A 9,797-nucleotide genomic window follows, 5' to 3' on the forward strand; every position below is an offset into this window, starting at 1 on the left:
ACTCGAGGGCAAAAGAGTAAACAAGAAAAATTGTCCAATTTTCAAAGATAACATGGGCCTTGGTTGCAAATTTTATTAGATAGTCCTGGACTGAGCTTCTCACCAACGCACCATAGATTCCAACCCAAACAAGTTCTCCACTGCAATTTCCCTCCCATAATTGGGCCATATTCTGCAATATTCCAGTATCAATTGGCAGTAGCGGCCCCACGACCCCCGTAGAAACAGCCAGATGACTCCAGAAGAGGACGAGTGAATGTAAAAAAAAAACAAACCTCAAACATACCTACATATTTTTGGCTCTTCAAAATTTCATTAAGAAGTGGAAATTATTTGTTCCAGTTGTAAGAACTTGAGGTGGCCCTCAATAGGTCATATATGTGGGAAATAGATTCTGAGAATAAAAATGTCATATTAATGCATAAATAATTGAAGTGTAGATTTGTAAATCCACCTGGCAGAGACCAATATTCAAATCTTCAAAAGGCGAGAGAAATCTTAAAGAATCCAACCTTCCCTATCCTGTCACTGGAGACAAGGGATAGGCCATCAATTAGGAATTGGGCCCTTACGTAGTAACGTTGTAGCAAGGTGTTTATTTACAGAAGTAGGGAAATAAAGGCCGAAGGGTAGGCGGAACATAAAGCTGGAGAATGCGGGCATCGATCCCGCTACCTCTCGCATGCTAAGCGAGCGCTCTACCACTTGAGCTAATTCCCCTGCCTGCTAGGCATTTCTGCCTCCCATACTTTAATATCCGAATGTAATTCAGAACTCGTGGTCACCTTGGTTTCTAGTCGTTAGACAATAGGACAAAGTACGGGTTATCAAACAGCCCCTGGGGCGCCACCTATAATCTGTTCTACAGTGCTGGATCCTGTTGAGAGAAGACTGCAGAGTGCAGGTGGACCAGGGCGTGGAATCCATAGAAACACCTGTCTTCGAAATTGGGCAAGAGTTTAACACTGGAATTATATCTACGGAAACCGGGGACCGGAAGGAAATTGTAGGTACATCCAGGAGGGCAAATCAAGTTTCTCAGGCAATGAGACTCGGCTTTTGGCCATCCCAATAGTTCCTGCCAATCCCCGCACTCCTAAATTTTCCACCAATTGATTCTGCTAGCACCAGAAACAGATGCTCCAGAGTTCCTACGAATGTCCCCTAAGATCTGCTTTCTGTCTGGCTTTTTTTATCGATAAAAACCACCGTCGGTGGACACAAGGTCACGAGGGGGCGTGCGTCCCAGTTAATTTCTCCCTTCATTCTGGCTTCGTAGTCCCGATTTCGATCAAGGGTGTACAAGTTATTTTTCTAAGGTAAGCACTAATAGGAGAAGTGAATATAATCATGGCTGCAGGCTTAGATCTGGATTCCTTGCAAAAAACCGAAAGTAGTAGTTGCCTCTTTTTCTTCTGGGCCTGTGGAGTACTAGGTACCAGGTACTCTGCTAGGTGCTGGTACTTCACAGAGCTAGTTCTGAAGAGAACTCTTGAGCATTGCCAGAGACCCATCACTTGCAGGAAAGCCATGTGAAGACCCTTCCCGTCAACTGCTTCTTTGTCTGAAATTCCATCATTAGAAACTTTTTTTTTTTTTGGTTTAATGTTATTTTCTAGTCTCAATGAAATTGGGACAAGGTGATGAAATGGAGAAGATACAACATTTTACTTAAGAAAGTGACTCTATGTCCCTATGCTGTGCAGGCACGCTGCGCAGGCCTCTCCAGGACCCTTTTAATGCCCTTAATGCTTGCTCTTCTCTTTTCTTTTTCATTGCAGTCAGGGCTGACAAAAAAAGTGAATAACCTTCTGTGGGAAGAAATCCTCCACCTTCCTGCACCCCCTCCATTTGAGACAAAAGAGTTCAAAACTCAGGTGTTCTAAGTGGGTGTGTAGAAACCCACCATTCATCTCAAAACTTGGCTCAAGGTCAGCCTTGCCTTGATTCTCTCCACCATCTGGGTGTTCTCTCCTTCTCCTTGGACAGAATTTACCCTGCTACAGAAGTCAATTTGGCCTCCACTCATTTTTTTTTCTCCATTTATTTTCCATGATTCTATTAGGGGTGCAAGTGTGGAACTGGAGTGAAAGCAAGTGGACTAATTCCATAGCTCAGATCCATGGATAAAGCTTTGGGATGACTGACTGTGAACTGGGAGCAACTGGGGGCTTTCAACCATGAGCTGGGAGTTCTTGTTTCCAATAACATTGGATTAGGTATTAAAATTTCAACACCTTAGCTTGCACAGAGGTAAAATGAAGATCAAAAATAATATCTTAAAATTCACATGGAAGTTTTCCCAGTTGTTAAACTACTGACTCAACTTTAGGCTCACTGTTCTGGAATGAATTGTGTTCTTCCAAAATCCAAATGTGACTGTATTCAAAACTGGAAAGTAATTAAGGTTAATGCAGTCCTTAGGGTGGGGTCCTGATCCCATAATATTACTATTCTCATAATGGGAAACACCAGAGAGTTCTCTCAAGTCAGGAAGAGAGCTCTCACTGGGAATTAAATGGCTGTCATCTTGATCTTGGACATCCCAGTCTCCAGAACTGTGAGAAAATAAATTTCTGTTATTTAAGCCACCCAGTCTGTGGTATTTTGTCATAGCAGCCAGAGCAGACTAAGACACTCATCCTTCTTTAATCTGCCTTGTGATAAAGGAGGTAGGACTCTGTAAACCACACTGCTGATTTACTACTTGGCTCCATATTAGGCTTTGCCAAAAAGGAAGCTAGAGGGAGAATGCAAGGCTGAAGGAGGAAGAGGAAAGGTGGACTTGTCTTTTCTGTTTCCTTTCAGAGAGCTTCCTGTTCCTCTAAGTATCATCCCAGGAAGACTTCTGCATCCCAAGAGACGACAATTCTGTAGCAGCAATTGAATCCAGCACCATGCTGAAATTTTACACTTGTTGGCATCTCCTCTATTTTCCACCTTGTTTTCAAGGCACAAATAGGAAGACACTTGACAATAAAAGAGAAACTCCACGTCCTACAATCTCTCTTCTCCCGCTGCTAATTCTCTATTAGGTCAGGAACACTGAAAGTTGCTAGATGATATTTTCTTAGTTTGTCATGGAAAGGGATTTAATTACTGAGTTCAATATCGACTACGTCCTCTCAGTACCCCTAATAGAATGCATTGGCGATTGCCATTTGAAAAAAAAAATTTGGAATTTTTAAAATAATATCATTTTGTAGAAATAATAGTCTTGTATAAATCTGTAGAAATAAGCACAGATATTTTATAGAGAAATACACTTAATCTTTTCCTTAAGCATATTTCCAAAGAAAGCCTTTTCTCTCCAGATAATTTAGTGTATTCTCCATTTGTGTCTATTTCTGCTTTAGGCACAAGTGTAAGGCAATCTCTGTTGAACCTCGATGTTTGATGATTTTCTTTGAAAAAAGAATATATTTGCATTTAAATTTTTTAGGGGTTTTTGTTTCACCTTAATTGCTCCACAATAATTATGCAATATATGAACCACCCAAATTATTTATCCAAGTAAGAAAATTCACACACACACACACACACACACTCCACATATTTCATCATTAGAGCTATGAATACACACAATTTCCCATGAGATTTTCAGAAAGGAGAATCACAATGATACCAAAATGCACTGGATATTGCTCTGTTCACAACTTTGGGATCCTCTGCAACCCAGATGTCTGTGTTTACGTAATTATATCATTTATCGAGCCAACCTAGACACTTTTGAGAGAAAAAGGAGAAAGTAATTAGAGGGGACAGCAGGAAATCGGGCGTAATCCAGGGAATTCACTCTAGGTATATAATACTTAGGGAGGAGGACATGGGATACCCGTAGGGTTTTTGTTTTGAGATATACATAGAACAATATCCTAACGTCTTAAATGTACAACTCAATGGATTTTACATGTTTATTAAACCCAGGAAACCAACTACCCAGATCATGACATAGAACCCATTCAGTGTCTTAAAAGACTGCTTAAATGTGATTATACTTTCAAAAGTGAATATGAATATTATCAAAGCGGAAACCATCTGGATAGACATTAGGAGAGGGACTCTAAAATAAGAGTCATAAGTGGCCCTTCGATAGCTCAGTTGGTAGAGCGGAGGACTGTAGGTACAACATGTTGGATATCCTTAGGTCGCTGGTTCGAATCCGGCTCGAAGGACAAGAATTTTGAAAATTGTAGACCGAAACAAATCAATCATACACATAAAACGAATGAACTCTTTCCGGTTCAAAAGAATAAACTGGATAGTAACTCCGCTTCAAGATAATAGCTCCCTCTTCAACCCATTTAGGAAAACCCTTTCATTTATGCCTCACTTCTGATTGAGAGAGGAGGCGCTAAGCTGATGAGACAGCAGGAGTGTCAAGGGTGATGGTCCTATCTGTATTGTACCCAAGGGAGCAGGATAATGAATTAAAGCACAACTCTTTAGTGTTCAAGGGCATTAATTTTTTAATATACTCCTATAATCACTACCCATATCAGTTTTAGAATATTTCTAGCACCCTTCATGTTTGCTTCTAGTTTTGAAATAAACTTATAGTCAAAACAAAACTACAGGATTGAGGTAAAGATTATTTAAAGTATTCGAAGACCACCCTTTCAAAGGTCCTTCGATAGCTCAGTTGGTAGAGCGGAGGACTGTAGGTGTTTGATCATCGGTCATCCTTAGGTCGCTGGTTCGAATCCGGCTTGAAGGACTCCTCCTTTTGAAAGGTTGTCACTGACACTGCAGGCCTGAACACGATAGAAAAATTGAACAGTGATTTGTGCTCAGCTCGTGTAGGAATGAGTGTATAAACAAACAAGCGATCCTCAGGTACGCCCAGGAGCCTGTCAACAAAGGCTGCTTCAGCGAGACAGAAGGTGAGTCAGAGTGTCCTATTGTGGTGACCATTTCTTCGGTACCTTTAATTCAAAATAATGAGTACGCCACTGAGGCATATTATTGGGTGGCCTACCCTGGACCCCAACACTGAAAACAAGTCCTGGAGAGAATAAAGCTCGCGGTACAGGCAGTCGCCTAAATCAGGGCCATGTATACATCTGACAATAGGTATTTGTAACATAAGTATAAATACGAATCATGCATCAACACAAATGTAAAACAGGTGCCAAATAAGTTTCTGAAAGAAATAATTCTCAAACATTAAAATTTTTTAGACATTTTATTCACAAAATCAAATTTTAAATTAATATCTTAAACTAAATTTTTTTTAACTAAATGAAAAGGTCACAGATGAAATTTTCAAAAATTAAATCTCAACTAAATTTCCAAAACTTATATTTGCAAAGTTAAATTACATTTTCAAAACTTAAATTTAAAATATTCAAATCTCTAAGTTAAATTTTGAAAAATAATTAAAACTTCAAACTTAATTAATTAAAAAATTGAAATTTAAGTAACCTTTAAAAGTTGAGTTATCCCCCAACCTGAGTCTCACCCGAGTCCCTTGGGTAAAATGCTATTTTGACCGCTAGAACACAAAGAAACCTCCCCTCACTCCCAAAACAGTTCTACAAAATTTCCGGAAGAGCCTGCCTCATCCCGTCCTTTTGCATCTCACCGAGGAGTGCTATAGGGTAAGTTCTACTTGGGGCTCTACCTCTCCGGTTCTGCCTCTTCAGCTCAAGTTCTCTCACGCTTTGAATCTCCCGGCAGGCCCGGGGCCCACTTCCGCCCTCTCCTCTAGGCCTAGACTCTCGGGCACCGCCCTATCTTGTCCTTTCCTTTGTCGTCACCCGGACCGACCCCGCCCCCTCGACACAGGCCGTCGCACACGGTGCGCGTCAGAGGCACGGCGTTTTACGGCTGCCCTGCTTTACCTACCCGCAAGCATGGAGGCAGAGGAATCCGAGAAGGGAGCCGCTGAGCTGGAACCTCTGGAAGGGAGTGACCAGAAATCAGAGGCAGGGGAGGAACAGGAGGAATCCGAGGCGGCTGGCGGCAGCAAGAAACGGGTAGTGCCAGGTATTGTGTACCTGGGCCACATACCGCCCCGCTTTAGGCCTTTGCACGTACGGAACCTTCTCAGCGCCTACGGCGAGGTCGGGCGCGTTTTTTTCCAGCCGGAAGGTAAGTGCTCAGGCCTTGGCGGTGAGGGTAGGAGGGTGATGCTCGCTGGCAGTGAGCACTCAATGCGTGTTCTGTTGCCTCAGCTGCCCTGGTCCGAGGCGCTGACGGAGCCGGGGACCGGCGTCCGGCTTCTTTCGTAAATCGGTAGCGCGCATGTCTCTTAGGAGGCGGCGATGGGATGTGGATAGCGCAGTATACCTCGCTGAGCCTTAGTTCTCGGATAGCTAATTTTTGGATTTTAATTTCGGCTCCGCCCACCCTTCTTTCCTGAGCCGAATTTACCAGTTTGTTAAATGGGTACAGCCTGAATTAAAATCTCAGTGGTTTTTCCACAAAACTGAACGTATCTCTTTGTCATCGCGGCCCAGGTCAAGAGAAGGTTTATGATCGGCCGCCCCCAGCTCGCATACAGACACTAATTGGAATTGGGGTTGGGAGCCTGTGCGGGTTTTAAAGAGAGCGTTTAGGGCAGACCTGATAAAGGAGTTAACATTTGAGGAAAGGATTGAGTTAGACAAGGGGAAAAGGGTGGACTTTGCAGTTATCCGCTTCCGGGCAAAGACCTTGAGGTGGGACTCTGTCTGGCCTGAGGGAAGGTTTGGAGAATTCGGCGAATGGGAGGTGCAGTTGAGTGGGTGCTGTATTGGCCTCCTTGACCACTGCTCTGTCTTTGCTTCGCAGACGGGTTCGTGAGACGCAAGAAGAAGGCAGCGGCAGCCCCCGCTGCGGGAGGAAAAAAACGGTCCAAGTACAGCAAGGACTACACCGAGGGCTGGGTGGAGTTCCGGGACAAGCGAGTAGCCAAGCGTGTGGCGGCCAGTCTTCACAACACGCCCATGGGCTCCCGCAGGCGCAGCCCCTTCCGTTATGACCTGTGGAACCTCAGGGTGAGGGGATCGGCTTGTCTGCCGCACCGCTCAGCCTTCCATCTTCCCAGCCCCAGCCGGCGCACCCCTTCACCTCTTGTTGGCCCCGGCCCTCCCATCTCCTCTCCATCCCAGATCTGCCCTACTCAGATCTTTTCTTGTTTTCCCTTCCGCAGTACCTGCACCGTTTTACCTGGTCCCACCTCAGCGAGCATCTTGCTTTTGAGCGCCAGGTACGCAGGCAGCGCCTGAGGGCTGAGGTTGCCCAGGCCAAGCGTGAGACTGACTTCTATCTTCGAAGCGTGGAGCGCGGACAGCGTTTCCTTGCCGCTGATGGGGACTCTACCCGCCCGAACGGCTCCTGGGCCTTTGCCCAGCGTCCTACTGAGCAGGAGCTGAGGGCCCGGAAGGCAGCTCGGCCAGGAGGACGTGAACGGGCTCGCCTGGCTAACGCTCAGGACCAGGCCCGCTCCAACAGAGGGCTTCTGGCCAAGATCTTTGGATCCCCTACCCCCTCAGAGAGCATGGAGGACTCCTCACTAGTCAGGAACTCTTGAGGGGCAGGGAGGCCCCTTCCACCTCCTAGCCCAGCCCAGCGCCCTATCTACCTGATAATGACTACCCAGGCAGACATTTTGTTGTGTTTCTCCAACCAGGAGTCTCTGGTGAGTGCTCAGACATAAAAGTTTTGAAGGCCTATCCTTCCCCCTCCAATTCCTATACATGCCTCGTTGAGGCACTTAGTTCTTACTAGCATGATTATGACTACTGCACATATCTGTTTTGCCTTGTTTGATTCTTGGCTACCTGCCTCCTGCCCACTGGGGCCCTTTAAAAATCCTGCTTTCTGGCCCCAGGAAGAGCCTTTACTTTGAACGAGACTGATAATGGCTAGTCCAGACAGCTGTTTACCCACCACATTACTGGGCATCAGCAACATCCTTTTTGTTTAGAAAAGATTAATAGGGACAGGGGTTAATGGGTTAGAGTGGCTTGGGAGCCACCTTCCAAATGTATTTATAGAAAAGAAAAAAATATGTATATTTTTTATATGCCTTTGTAGTTTATGCGGGGTGGGGATGGTCATTGGATAAGTTCCAACTTCTGTCTGTGTCCCATTCACTCACCTTCACTCCATCTCCTGATCTCCGACCCCCCCCCCACGCCCCCCGAATTCAATCTGGACCCTTTTCTATGTATCTAATCAATTTCTTAGGCCATGTTATTAATAGTTATCTAATTCAGCATTTACTAAGTCGCTGTATGAGGACATAGAGTGACAGTGGTTCACATGGCCCTTGCTGTAAGTCTTATAGACCAGGGGTCCCCAGCCCTTGGGCCTCGGACCGGTATTGGCAGCACAGCAGAAGGTGAGCGGTGGGCAAGCGAGCGAAGCTTCATCTGCCGCTCCCCATCACTCGCATTGCCGCCTGAACCATTCCCGCACCCCACCCCGCCCCTGTCCGTAGAAAAATTGTCTTTCACGGAACCGGTCCCTGGTGCCAAAAAGGTTGGGGACCGCTGTTACAGACCACTTAAAAAAAGATAAATGTTTAAGAAATAAATGCACAGAAGTACTACAGGCATCATCATAGATGTGTATAAGGGGTAGAGTGGGGCCATGGGAAGGCATGGGTGACTCTATCTGGGAAGGGAAGCAATGCTCTCAATGTGGAGCTGATTTCTGATCAGAGGCTTCTGACATGGGTCAGTTTTCACCAAGTTTTTCAGATCATTCCTGAAAAGTGAACAGAAGTCTGAAAGAGCCTAGTGTATTCCTGTAACTGCAAACAAAGCTCCACGGATGGAGTGTTGGGTTCAAACCATTGTAAAGTTAGGCAAAGCCTAGGAGGCGTACACATGATGTCCCTCTGGTGCACTTATACATGTTGTCTACGCTTAGACGAGAAAGTTCATAAGCAACATGCAAAGCAGCTCTGGAGGTGACAAAGAATCCGTGTAAGCCACTAAGGGGAACTGAAAACTGAGGTGTTACAATAAACTGAGAAAAATCTACACACAGCCTCATAATAGATTAAAACTTTGGTCAGTACCAGGCTTTTAAACTTACAGGAGGAGTTAGAGTGATAATAATAAATAATTTGAGTTTTGCTTGTGCTGTGTTTGTTTTTTTGTTTTTCCCTTCACTGTCATCAGTATAATTATCCATGTGTTCTTTGGATGAAGTGGATTCATCCACTTTGGCTCTAAAATAACAGCCATGTTAAGATCTCAATTTGAGAGGTGCAGTTTATTTGGGAGAATAAAAATGACCAAACAATAAAAAATTATGGTCTGCTTGGTGTAACATTTCTCACAATCCATACTCCTCACACCCAGCACACAAACACATCTGTGTAATGTTATACCCTCATCTTAGGAACTTGGTATTCTTGTTTGTGTTCATTTCTTGTGAGTTTGTTCTATGTGGATTCCTAAGGTCATGATGTCTTCCAAGCGAACCAGGAAGATTGAGTTTCAGAATTTGACAAGCTGTCATATTCATTTATTCAAAGTTCTGAGTGCCCATTGTCACCTTTGCTAGATAAAGTGAATACCAAGAAGAAGAAAGTTCTTAAGTTCTAACAGCTTAGAAAGTGAAACACATTAGGGCTTAATTTCTTGAATGAATGAAATTGTGTTCCCAGGTTGGCCTTAGATACCAATGTATTCAAGGTCAGCATTTCAGGCTCAAGTTTAAACAGTTCTGCACAAAGAGCTCACACCTGCAGCCAGAAAAGCTGGGTAAGTCACGGTTGGAGTGAGGAATGACAATAAGACTAGGTGGAAGGTAATCAGTTTTCCAGGAGCTATAATCTTGATTTCCTCAATTCTAAG

At 44.4% G+C, this 9,797-nt stretch overlaps 1 protein-coding gene and 1 long non-coding RNA gene across 2 annotated transcripts; one reads left to right on the forward strand and one right to left on the reverse strand.

Annotated features, from left to right (window-relative positions):
- Positions 1-482: 482 nt before the first annotated feature.
- LOC309638208 lies at positions 483-5,820 on the reverse strand. The gene is made up of 2 exons (XR_014251028.1): positions 5,624-5,820; positions 483-5,143 (listed from the first exon to the last, which is right to left on the reverse strand). It is a non-coding gene; the product is annotated as an uncharacterized lncRNA (long non-coding RNA).
- ABT1 (activator of basal transcription 1) lies at positions 5,799-9,071 on the forward strand. Its single transcript, XM_082413834.1, has 3 exons — positions 5,799-6,093; positions 6,775-6,980; positions 7,136-9,071. The coding sequence occupies exons 1-3, from the start codon at positions 5,856-5,858 to the stop codon at positions 7,514-7,516; spliced, it is 825 nt and encodes a 274-aa protein (XP_082269960.1). The 5' UTR covers positions 5,799-5,855; the 3' UTR covers positions 7,517-9,071.
- The last annotated feature ends 726 nt before the right edge of the window (positions 9,072-9,797 follow it).

The sequence above is a fragment of the Balaenoptera physalus genome (genome assembly GCF_965194825.1).
Source record: "Balaenoptera physalus genome assembly, chromosome: 11".
Classification (NCBI taxonomy): Eukaryota; Metazoa; Chordata; class Mammalia; order Artiodactyla; family Balaenopteridae; genus Balaenoptera; species Balaenoptera physalus.